The sequence below is a fragment of the Oryza brachyantha genome, chromosome 5, assembly GCF_000231095.2.
Source record: "Oryza brachyantha chromosome 5, ObraRS2, whole genome shotgun sequence".
In the NCBI taxonomy this organism is placed as follows: domain Eukaryota; kingdom Viridiplantae; phylum Streptophyta; class Magnoliopsida; order Poales; family Poaceae; genus Oryza; species Oryza brachyantha.
In genome coordinates, this window is record NC_023167.2 from 16143730 (window position 1) to 16156989 (window position 13260).

At 37.1% G+C, this 13260-nt stretch overlaps 1 protein-coding gene across 1 annotated transcript; it reads right to left on the bottom strand.

Annotated features, from left to right (window-relative positions):
- Positions 1-3233: 3233 nt before the first annotated feature.
- On the bottom strand, positions 3234-5318 carry LOC102713546 (basic leucine zipper 23-like). The gene has a single exon (XM_006654527.2). It carries the CDS (start codon positions 4242-4244, stop codon positions 3576-3578), a length of 669 nt encoding a protein of 222 aa, XP_006654590.1. The 5' UTR covers positions 4245-5318; the 3' UTR covers positions 3234-3575.
- Positions 5319-13260: the final 7942 nt, after the last annotated feature.

Here is a 13260-nt window from a genome sequence, read left to right on the forward strand (position 1 = left end):
ATGTCATTTGACATTTTCCAAAAAAAAGCAAAAAAGAGGATCCCATAAGTGAAATTGTAGTGTTTTGATAATATGGACAAGATAAACTTTAGCTCACGGGGTATGCGTTGGGACCACTCTTAGGCCGCGTTCGATAAAGGAGGTGGTAAGTTAAATTACCTAGCGCGAAAAAACGTAGTAATAGATTATTACATAATTAGTTTATTTAAAATAAATTAATATAATTTTTTAAACAATTTTTCTATAATTTTTTTACAAAAATACACCACTTATCAGTTCGAGAAATATACGCGTGAAAAACAAGTGAGGTTACTTAACTTACGGATGATGGAGAACACGGCCTTGGGGTCTAGTTTATTTATAGGCCAGCAATACTAAGTACATCATGTAGTATTTTTCACTGTTTTAATTAACTATTCACAACAAGAACACTGTGTAAAACACAGGTGATGACTATCGTGATGAACTCATATTTGAAGTATTAAACGTAGTCTAATTATAAAATAAATTTTAGATTTTGCTTGAAAACTACGAAACAAATCCTTTGAGACTAATTAATTCATCATTAACACATGTTGGTTACTGTAGCACTTATGGCTAATCATGTCCTAATTAGACTCAATAGATTCGTCTCGTGATTTTCTCCATAACTACGTAATTAGTTTTAATATTAATATATATTTAATGCTTTATTTATATATCAAAGATTCAATGTGATGTTTTTGAAAAAAAATTCGAGAACTAAACAGGGCCCATCAGCATTCAGCAGAGCAGTTTGACATGTTCAGAAAAAAAACAAAGCATTTGACAAGGCTGAGCTATCCGGCTTCATTTTCCCATGGTAGTGCTCACAGCCACAGGCCACCCAAAATAAATGTTTGCAACAAGATTTTTTTCGCAGAAAACAGTCCAGTTCCTGTAGGAACAGAGATCCCCAAAGGAACATTAGCATTTGCATTGTGCATAGGATGACGTTCTGGATGCCTCATGCTCACCTCTAGACGATAAGAAACGTGGCCAAATGATAACATGCCAAGCTCATTTCCCAAAACAATAATTAATTGGACTTAGAAGTCAATGGCTTAATAATCCTTTGAAAATGTTCATGTTTCTTGTTAGATTTGTGCCTCTGATTATTTTCATTTCAACACTTCTTAATGGTTAGTACAGTAACTCGGTATGCAATCCTGTAATGACACAGAGGTTGATCTATTCACCTTGAGATAACATGCATCATGACTTAACGGCAATTGCTTCCCCTGGCCTTGCTCGGATATGGAGTCAATTTTGAATTTATCTGGGTGATTTATTGGAGATTTGTTCATACAAAATTACGTCAGGATATGCCAATTGCCTGAATAGCACATAGTTTTCTTTAATTTAAAAAAAAATCATGATTGGAGCTGAAAACGGTATGTGCATTTTTTGGGGGGTAATCATGCATTAAACTATGGTCACAAATGAGAATGAAAGGACTTGTGTTGAACAAATAAAAACTAAGCGTGAACCGTAGAAAGTTAGATACATTTTTTTTTGTGGTGCCTCTGTGTCCGTGGTCAAAGAGAGTGGGTAACCAACAATTCAATCTACAATTTCCGAAACCGTCAATGATGGAGATGACAATTAACATAATGTTTGTGCTAATCACGATACACATGCTAAAGCAATTAAACAAATGTCCAATTCAGACTTTGCTTTCACGAAACAATTCCTTTATTAAATTGTCTTTTGATGGTGATCCGAAATAAAAGAAATTGCTACAACAGAAATACGCTACTTCTGAAAAATATTTCTGATGTAATGACAACTGACAACAACAAAACATATATATTTTTTGCCACATAAGAGTACTTAATAGGAAATAATAGCATCTGTTGGAAGGATGCTATGTATGGAAGGGAATAGCTATTGCCAATAATTCTAGATGATTAGATCATTATCTTGTACCAGCAACTGTTGATATAACATCATTCAATAGAGTACTACAGTGCCAATTCTCAGGTCAAATCATTCCCTCTTGCTTTTGGTATTGGCTTCTGCCAGGGAAAGATGCCCAATCAAAATGCAGTCCCTGTGCTAACTAGCAAAGAGTAAACCAGAATAGTGCCTCTCCCCGATGATCTATTGCATCACCGTCAGAATAGCATGCAAAGCTAAAAAGCTTGAGATGCTAGCTTCCCAGTCTCTTTCCTGTTTCTAAAAAAATGGTTTTGTTCCTCCAAATTTTAATATCAGAATTTACCTCTTTCGATAAATTCCTGAACAATATCTCTACTATTCCTACATGGCACGATTCATCTGTACCAAATATTACATGAACTACCAATGGAATTAATTTCAGAGCATCTTTTACATGAGAAAATATAGAATTTAATTTCCTTGGTTATTCTCTTGAAGCTATCAGCTCTGCAAATGTTTAACCTGGATCTTCACAAATAACTATCTAGCATTCTAAATCCAGAATTAAATAGCTGAAAATAAGTGCGCATCTTAGACTAGTCAGATTACAGTTTGGAGAGAGAGTAGCAGCTAAGTGTTGAAGTATTAAGGACTAATATGTTCGCTCTTTCCATGTAAATCTAAAAGCAGATGAGTGCACAGAATATTAAGCCTTTTGCTTGAGACTGATATCTTATCTGATTAGTTGAAGCATAATTTTGTTAGATGTGAAATTCAAGTTGACCTAGAAATAAATATTGAATAATGAACACTTTGTACAGATGTACAAACCACAACCATGGCAAATATTCCCACGTCATTAGAAGGCTTTCACTCAGTCCTCAGCATTTCAGCACCATTGGGTGACCGCATCCTTTATATTCTTCTGCAGGATAAACAGCATAATTAAACTCTTAACTATATTTCCATAGTTGCAAAGCAATTACTGAATAAAGAAAAACCTTGCAGTGGAGAGGACTGGTTTGGCCAGAATCATCTCTGCATTGAACTATTTCAGCAAACAGCATCTGCAACTAACTGAGGCAGCGCATTTTATCAGTAATAGTCAGCAGCTGAGTAATAACAATTCCGAATCAAAAGCCAAAGCACACTACATTTACATGTGGTATTACAACTAAATATTAGCTTCTTCTGGTGCTATTATACAAGTATTACATGAGTACCATGAAAAAAATGATAAACAAAGTTGGTTCTATAGTAAAGTTATCAACAGTAACAGTGACTGAAATTAACAGGAAGCAAAACATTTTATCAGAAAGCAAGTCAATTTGAATACTAACAGATTCATATCAGAACTGAAGTATACTTCATTTACATACTGGTATTACAATTTTCAAGAACATTATCAAGCACAGATTCTTGCAGTGCTATATATATCCAAGTATTCTGTAGTATATACAGAGTGAATACTTACAAGAGGAGTCATTATCTAAAGAAAGCTTACACAAGGAGTATCATTAGAACATAAAAGGCACCAGATCAGTTCCTACTCATTGTTACCCTTTTATTCCCTGTGAGTATGACTGACAAAAATTGTTTACCCCTGAAGTAAGAAGAACCTGGCATGGCATGGATTGAAAAATTGCCAAACAACTGAAACAGGCCTTTGAAAGCATTCACTCAGACAGAGAAGCAGAAGTCACCAAGCTTCCGACAACACCCATGGAAATGGAATGCACTGGTCCTGGGATATCAATTTCTTGTGACATGCTACCATCTTTGTCGATCATACGATCTGCACCCACTGGTCTAGAGCACTCCTCCCAGATTCCTCCAGCCTCAGAATTTCCATTTAAGCACATACTTGGATCAGTGCATGCCACAGAGCCAACACTGCACTGCTTCTGGAAAGGGAATGTGCCGATCTCCATATCAATCTTGCCCCGGACATCAAGTAGGATGCTCCTTAGCCTGATCACCTCAGCCTCGAGCGCAGCATGGCCCTGCAGCCGCCTCAGTAGCTGCTGGTTGGTAGCACGGAGCTTCTTGACCTCCTCCTCCAAGAAAGCTGCATGTGCCTTCTTCTTCTCCCGATACTTGCGCACTGCCTCCCTGTTCCCCAACGGTCTCCGGGGCTTCGCCAGGTCCTCTTTCATGTCTTCTTCGCCGCTGGCATAGAGCTGCGTGTGCGTGTGCAGGCAGGTGTGGGTGTGCGTTGCCGCCGATGGACCGGCAGGGTTGCAGGTGTGGGTGTGGGTGCAGGTTGTGATGTTGTTCAAGAAGTCATCGAAGCTGTCAGGCACCTCTGGATGGGAGAAGAGCAATTGGCTCGGCACATCGTCCATTGCCGCCGAATGTGCCAAGAACAATCTCTTCTTTTGTATGGTCAATGGACAATTTGCACACAAAAAGTTGCAATTGCAAGAGAAGAGAAGGAATCAAGAACTTGTTTATTCAAAGGATGCCAGTTAGAGGTAAACTGGATTAACTGACGGGGATTGAGCAAGCAGGCTACATGATCAACTAAGGAAATCTAATCTCCATCTGGACAGCAAACCTCACCACTGAACAACAGAAATCTGCAAAACCCCTGCAAAAACTGGCGAGCTACCAGCTAAAACTGAAAAGGAGTGGGCGCAGCAACGAAGATCAAAGAGGAGGCAGCAGCAAAGATGGCACAGGTGAAGCCCTGATCAGGGGAGCTCCGGGGTGCTGAAATAGCCAGAGGAAAAAAAAAAGGCCGGAATCGGGGCATCAAAACCTCATCTTGAGGACGGCGAGCGACGGAATCCGACCAATTCGCAACGCCGAGCTGCCTCTTGCAGGGAGGGTAAAGAAAGAAAGAGAAAGAAAAGGCTCTCCTTTTGCTCCCTTCGCTTTCCTTCCCTTTCCGCCCCTTTCTTCCTCTTCTCCCCCTCCTCTTCTCGCCACCGATCTTTGCTCTGGCGATCTGGGGGGCAGAATCTTGGAAAGGAGCCGTGAGAGAGGAGGATAGCGACGTTGATTGGATGGTTGGGAGTGGGGCGAGATCAAAGTTGGGAGAGGATCCTAGTTCTTTGCCACTGGGGGTGGGAGAGGAGGGGTTTTGTTTTGTTTCGTTTTGTTTGATTACCCTGGTTTCCCCTTATTTTAGAACTTTTCTTTTTCTAGTTTAAGTACTGCACAGTTGCATCTTATTAGATCTTCTCTTTTTAATTTTTTAAGTAATTGCACCAGTTGTTTGTCTCAACTGCCACTTGGACCTTTCTGCCCCTTACAATATTGTTGCCTAGTTGACCATGACACTATAAGGTTGCGTGTGTGCAGTAAAATTGCTGACAACTCAAAGTTGAATTATCCACCGCTACATGTTGTAAGTTGGTTTACACTTGAGTGCATGAATCAGCTTAGATAATTGAGCATAAACAAATCTAACGACGCAAAGTATTTCCTAAAAAAGATTGTATTTTTCATCTAATAACGTTAAATTCCTATTGAGTCACGGGACTGGCTCTGCCCTTGGCTCAAATTTATTTTGAAAAAGGATGAACCCTTTATTTGAAAAGGCAAAATGGGAGAATAACTAGTGATTGTTTGGGTGTTCTACGTAAAAAAAGTCAAACGACATATTTACAAACGAAAAATAATTTATAAATTAAAATTTTATATATATACCCTTAGCGATTTAAAGCCAAGGTTAAAAAATAAACTTTAGTAGAAAAACTCCAATCAACTTTAAATTTAAGGTTAAAAATTTAATTTTGACTTATAAATATAAGTATAAACGAAAAGATAAGAATAGTAGAAATCTCAAAACTGGTTCACAAATATAGAGAGGTTCACAAATATAGAGATCATAGCAAGATTCTAGCGATGCACATGTACAGAGTGAGGTATTATTTACTATTCTAAATATAAATTGTTTCTTGCTTATTTAGAAGTGATTAAGGTGAGAGAAAATACTACTGTGCTCTTAGAGTATTGCCTAAATTTATAAGGATAGTAATAAATCTAGACACATATATAAATTATATATATTTATCAATACATGAATTTAGACAAGCCTATAAAGACTTACAATATAAAACGGGGTAGTATTAAGCTAAAGTAGGTAATCAATGGTAAGATGAATAATTACTCTAAAGTTCCAAAGAGGAGTGAGTTTTTATCAACCTAATTATCTGAAGAGCATCTAGTAATCTGATCTCTACATTATAATAAAATAATCTGTCAAAAACATGTTTGGTTATCTCAAATTACTTCTAATAATCACAAAATTTCTAAGTAGAAACAAATAAAACCTTAATAAACCAAAGAATAACTGGGAGATAAGTAGTACACTAGAAATGTTTATATTTTAGAATGGACATAGCATTTAGTAAGAGCAAAATTGGAGACTATGGTTAGAAAATATCTATAAATTTTGAACAACTTACATTAGTACCTCCGTCCACATATAAAAGAACCTGGCTGTATTTTGAAAAGAACCGATTAGCTATATTTGAAATCGGATGGAGTAGCACGGAATGTTAATTAAACTATACTGTATTTTGGCTCTCTGACACGTCTTTTTCGTTTTCGTCTATGCTTATAAACCAAAATTTAAATTTTTAATCTTAAATTTAGAGTTAATTTTAGGGATTTTTATTGAAGTTTATTTTTCAACTTTGCCTTTTACATCGCTAAAAATACCTATATAAAAGTTTATTTAAAATTATTTTTTTATTTATAAATATATCGTTTGATTTTTTGAAACAATCGCCCCGCGTATGTATTTCTGACCGTGGAGAAAGGGATCAATCCTGCAAATATGCTGCAATTAATGAGACAGAAACATTTGTATTTCATCAAAGGCTATGAAACCATGAGGGCACAAAAGCTCTGTTTCCTTTAAAAAGCCATTCCTGCATCTGAATTAGCAGCTGCTCAAGCTCAATACGGGGTGATTGATTGGCTTATTCAAACTGCATATTTACAAATAAGATCATTAAGTATATGTATATAAAAATTTTACAGTATAAAACCCTAAAAACAACTCTAAATTTAAGATTAAAATTTTAAATTTTGGCTTGTGGGTCTTCAGATCTGTCAATAGACAATTAGCTCTGAAACGGAGCCATTCTTGTATGGTGCAATTTAGTTTAGGAGAAGTGCAGAAGGTTAATACCGATGGAAGGATACCTCAACCGAAAATCCTGAGTTTTCCTATCATAAGCTGTTTCATCAGAATTACCTGTACCATAGCCTGCAGCCGCCTAACATTACAAGTCCTTGAAAGCAATCTAACTACACCCGAATAAACCAAACCAACGATAGAAGCTGATATGAACAGTCAAGAAAATAGCAGCCAACTATGGGTGGTTTAAATGGGGCTAAACTTTTTAGCCCATATCACATCAGATAGTTGGATACTAATTTAAAGTATTAAATACAGACTATTAATAAAACTCATTCATAATCTTGGACTAATTCGCGAGACAAATCTAATTAGCCTAATTAATCTATTATTAGCCTATGTAATGTTACAGTAAACATTTACTAATTATAAATTAATTAGACTTAAAAAATTCATCTCGTGGATTAGCTCTCATTTATAAAATTAGTTTTTTTATTAGACTATATTTAATACTTTAAATTATTGTCTAAACATCCACAGAATTAGACTAGAAACCTCTACACTAGTAGAAGATCAAAAACCCAGCAGCATGCTGTACATTATCAGTTCTCAAAGGTCAACAACCTCTACTTAGATGGCAAAGTCAGTTTGTAAAAATTGTATGGATTCCACTGCGACCTGTTCAGAAATTCAAATCTGACACCAAATCAAGCTACTTGCAGTCCCCTCCACATTTTTTCATCCGGGCTTGGGACCGGCAATGGCAGTGTTAAACAGCAAAAAAAAAAAAAAAAGCAAAAGCAAAGCAACGCAAAGCAAAACAAAACAAGCAAACGATCAAGTAGGAAAAAACACATAACCACACAAAAAGTAGGAAAAGAACACAACCGCAAAACAGATCAACGCGACAATAAAATGTAAATTATTTTTATGAACACAAATTGCATTAAGAAATAAGCCAGCCATAGCATGATCATTGATGAAAATACACTACCTCAGTGTACGACAAAAGTGAGAACCAACTGGAGGTGCATCAACATTTAGTTTTTACGGCCTAAGGATGTAGATGTGTGTAAAAAGATCCAGGATGTTGAGGCATTCGGAAGAAACATGGAACTCACACTTCGTTCCACCCAAAATGAAGAGTTTGAAAATATGCAATCTCCAGGAATTTTGTTGCTGGTTAAACAGTTGACAAGCTAACAAAATGAATGTCAGCAAAGATCAAATAATCTAGTTCCACATCAATGAAGTTCCGGTGATGAAAGAAACCACAGTTTCAGAAGTATCAGCTCACAACATAAGTTGGCACAGGAAAGTTATAACATATATCCAAGAGAACAGAAGTTTTATGCTCATTTTTTGTCATCTTCCACTCTAAAATTGAGTCAGATCATCGTTTAACTACTGTAAAAGCAGTATTATATGCAAGAAGTGGCTGCAAATGCAATCAAGTGTTCCCATATATCACGCAATCGAATCAAAACACATATGCCAACTTGGGAAACGAGGGCCAACATGAGGCACATTCAGTTCAAGGGTCTCCTATCGCAGTACTCATGAACAGTTAGTTTACCTTGCATGTATCAACTGAGCAAAGGGACGATATAACCAAGGAAACACCGATTACTTTGTACTAGGACAAGTTGAAACACAAACAAACGAGCAACAAGATTATTGTCAGGCAGCTGATATATGCAGAGATAGTTGAAGATGAGTGAACCAGACAAATTGTTCAAAAGATTCTTTCCAAGCTTCTTAGTGATCAGATTTTGGTAATTAACGACCCATATCAAAAGATCGTTGATCGGCCACTAATTAAGGATTTCCTAAATTGTTGCTTGCTGCTTGCTAAATATGAACATTGAAGAGAATGACTTCAGCAGACTGCATTATAGTTTATAAATCAGCTTTGACTATGCTTCAGGAATCAGAAGATATTGGTAGAATTTTTCCAGCACCAGTGTAAAAAAGTTTAATAATGCTGTAAGATGCCAAAGAACCAGTGTTTTTGTCCAAATGCCAGGTAAAATCAATTGACGACAATTGCATGCTCCCCAAAGATTGAAGCAGGAAAACCCATACTACTAATAACAATGACTCAATACTCCATCTGACATTGTTAGCACGAACCATTAGCAGGTAGCTAGATCTTCAAACTCTACGAATCAATACAATACGTACCAAAAGTTAATTGGGTCGACATGCCATTATTTCAGTTAATCCCTAGTTTATTAGGAGCCTGTCTTATTGGATCAGATGCCAAAGCTGTCAAAATGTGCTTGATTTCTATAAATTCCATAACTAAAAATCCAGAAATACTGAGTATAAATGCACTTCTATTTGTACTTTCTAGATAGTTGTTTCAAACATAATATCCTGGCTGTTGGAATGCTGGAACTAGGAGGTAATTTGTCAAAATCATCCAATATGTACGATACTGACCTTAGCTTATAGGAGTACCAGATTGACATCTTCAAGTATGATGAGACCATTCTGGACTACAATTTAATTTAGTTCTGTTATAGGATGTAATCAAATGAAATTCACTGCATTCCAAAAGGCTTTTCATATCGAAGGGTAGAGAGAGAATCAATGAAGATGAAGAAAACAAATCATGATAATGACCATTTGCAAAGGTATTAGTTGGGTAGAGAAAACCGAAACCATCAGATAGATAAATAAACTTGGAAGAGGAAGATTACCTAGTAAATAGAATCCTTTTTCCATAAGGAAAGTCAAATGACTGATACCCAAAAATGAAACTAATGAAAGTAGCCACAACTGTCAAGAGGTAGGTATTCATCAAGAGAAAATCAATGGCCTGACTAGAAGTAATATAGAAGTTAATAGCAAGATAAATGGGAGGATCACATGCCATTGTTGTATTGAGTACTGAATCCAAGAGTTGCAGTTAGCCAGATTGTTACCCTACCAATCTCTATGTTAAACATGTTAAGCCTGGGGTTTCAGACCGTGGAAGCTACTGACAACGATTTCAAATCTTATAGTGTTGAAAGATCATTAGATTGAGAAAGCACGAAGAACCTTTTCAGGAATTTATTCAAACCATTTAGATGGCTAGAAAATAAGCCATGAAAATATTACCGGCAAAAGGAATTATCCAGAATTGTATATCCTCGTGTTTTATGATGGTTGAACTGCTGGAAAGTGGAAACCATCTAAATGGTAATCAGGAGTGCATTAATTCAAGTTATCAGGAGTGTCAAAAAAGTAGATTTTATCTCCATTCAGTTTAGGAAGGCCGCACTATGCTCGACTTCATCTAGTTTCAAGTTACCGGACAGCCTTGGAGGAATGTTGGACCTCTATCCTCTGCAGATCAAATTGAAGATTTAAGTTTGCAACATACAAGATAGTAAACAATCTGCAAACAGGTTCTACTCCGCAGGATTTCTTGCAAGGTCATCAAATAAAGATGCGCAGAAAGATGCTTAAATTGCACATACAAGCATAAACAATAAGAGGAATAGGCCGAGTTTAGAATTTAGCAGCTCAACACATGTCCACACAAACAATGATTTTACACTCAGTATCTCCAAATGTCTGCACTGAATCAACACAGGACATATATAAAACCGATGTCCGAAAAGGATCAACTAACAAAGGCTATCAACAAATTAACAAAATTTGTTAATCACAAAGGAACTCCAAGAGTGGTTCAAAATAGCTACTCCGGCAATTCATATATAGTTCTAATTGCTGGTAAACAAATGGATAAGTATTGCTGTACAGAGTAAACCGTGCACACGTAGAAATCCAGATAAAAGGTTCATTGTTTTTAATCTTCAATCCAACAAAACTTCCATGTACTCCAAACCTTAACTTGCAGACGTTTGAACAAAAAATCCAATCTAGGATGGCACCACTATTCGATAAGAACAGACTTCATAACCAGTGAGATATCAAAAGGACCTTGAACCAGAAGCAAACCTCACTCTCAATCCGAATCCACATCCACCCTTCTGCATCATCTAAAGGAGCACGGAAACACATACGACAAGCAAGATCAGCTTTTAAAAAAAAAAATTAATAAACCAAGGGTATGGAATCCACCTTATATTAATGGCCTTAATCGCTAGCCATTAGGTAAAGGACTCCCTCAAAACGCTAGCCATAAGACAATGTAGAGAATCCAAAACTGAAATCATAATAAAATCTAGGTTGACAGAATCTATGTAGCGACCAGACCTTGTCCGATGATCCTAGTGCCTTCTCAGAGACAAACCCTGCATTCATGCGAACAAGAACAACATAGGCACCGTAACTACAGCTAACAGACCACACCACAAAATGGCCACAGACCAGATGATTCAACTGTCTCGAGTAAATACCCTCTCCCATATGGGAAAAAAATCTGCATGTACAAAAAGGAGCAACACAATCAAATATAGACATAGGCTACCTTGTCAACCAAAAGAGTAACGCAAGAAAGCAAGGCAAGAGAGCACTAAATCTAGTTGTAGGATCTCCCAGAGTCTTGTTTATCTCGGACCTCCACAACACTCTAGGACCCTCCCGTCCCTGCCAGTTGATTAGAGTATTCAAGTTCTGTCTTTATGAGTATCTAACTTTTAATAACGAGTTAGAGGGGAAAAGGCTGGTGGTTCAGAAGATCTCATCCAGCACTGGATTGTCCTTGCAAATGACCAAAACTAGACCTGAAATGAGCAGAATATATATTCTGAGGCCAGTGTATTCAGGTAAGAGCTGCTTAAACATCGAAATGGATTATGCCATGGTGGGAAGAGAGGGATTTTGCACTGAGCTATATATGCCATTGCATAAGGCATACAAAAGCCATGTCTGGAAAGTTGCAGATGATTGTCAGTGCCGTGTTTGGCTCCGAAATAGCAACTCCAACAAGCAGAACTCCAGTTGCTGAAGAACAAATGAAAATTAAGCATCACTGAAAAGAAAGTGAGCTGTACTGTCCATACTAAAATGAAATGAGCGGGCAAGGTATTATTGGCTTCATGGATCTTTTTCCAGTTGAATGATCATTACCCCAGTCAAGCTTCAGCCCCTAACTTGCACAGAACCAAGCAGAACAAAACATCTAATCAGGGTTTGCCATAGCTATATTGCAAACTTCAAAATATATCACCATAGCATCAAAATAACCATCAACACCAAGCAAACCTACTCTACGAGTCACCCTTCTGCATCATCTAAACAAGAACATAAACACTTTACCACAAACAAGAACCAACCCGCGTCTTGAATCCATCCTTACGGGACAATGGGTCCAGGAAGATCACACAGGAATGCATATACTCTGAAATTCACCAAAACCAGGTAACATAATCTACAATTCTACATATCAATCCAGACCTTGCACGATGAGACTACTGCCCCTTCCAAAGATATCCAGAGCTCCAATTAACAGGTCAACCCTGCGACCATCATGCAGGCAGGAACATAGGCATTGAACGATCTAAATACAGTGAGAATACGAACCGAACAAATCAGCAGCCTCTCTAGAGAACACCCTCGTTGGATGGGGGAGAAAATTAAGGAATCTGCGACGAACACAGGAAAGCAAAAGGCACAGAAGAACAAAATCAAAGCTACACGTCATAGGAAGCTATTCTGATGATCAAAACAGAAAACAAAGAAAATATTTTCTGGTTGTAGGATTCTCCCGTAGTTTCATCTATCATGAAGCTCCAGAACTCCTACGCAACATCTCTGCAGATCAATCCGAATACTCAAATTATACATTTGTGATGATTTAACATCTAATGATTAATTGAAGAGAAAAAGGTAGTGGTTTAAAGATTTTCACTCTACATCATATTGGCCTCGCAAAAAACTAGACCTGCATGAGCAAGAGACCATTTATTCCAGAAGAAATTCAAATTTGCAAGTATTTTAACTTGTAAAAATATGAATTAAAGATAAAAGGGTGTTGACAAAAGATTTCACTCGAAGTGAGTCAGATTGGCCATAGGATAATAGACCTGCAGTGAGGAAGAGACTATTTATTTCGGAGGAGAGCATTAATTAAAATTAAAATTGATGCATTAAAAAACTTGGTGGAAGGGTAAAGCCTGTCTGGAGCTATTGCACAGATAAGCATAGACGGAAGCGGATCTAGATTGTAAATTCCATATTCGTTGGGATATCTGCAAGAAATAAGAATTACTGACGGCGAACATGGAAAACTCAGGTATAAGAACTTCAATTAGCAAAGAAGCCAGGAAGATCTCTTTTATCACAAAACCAAACTGCCAGCGGCCTTT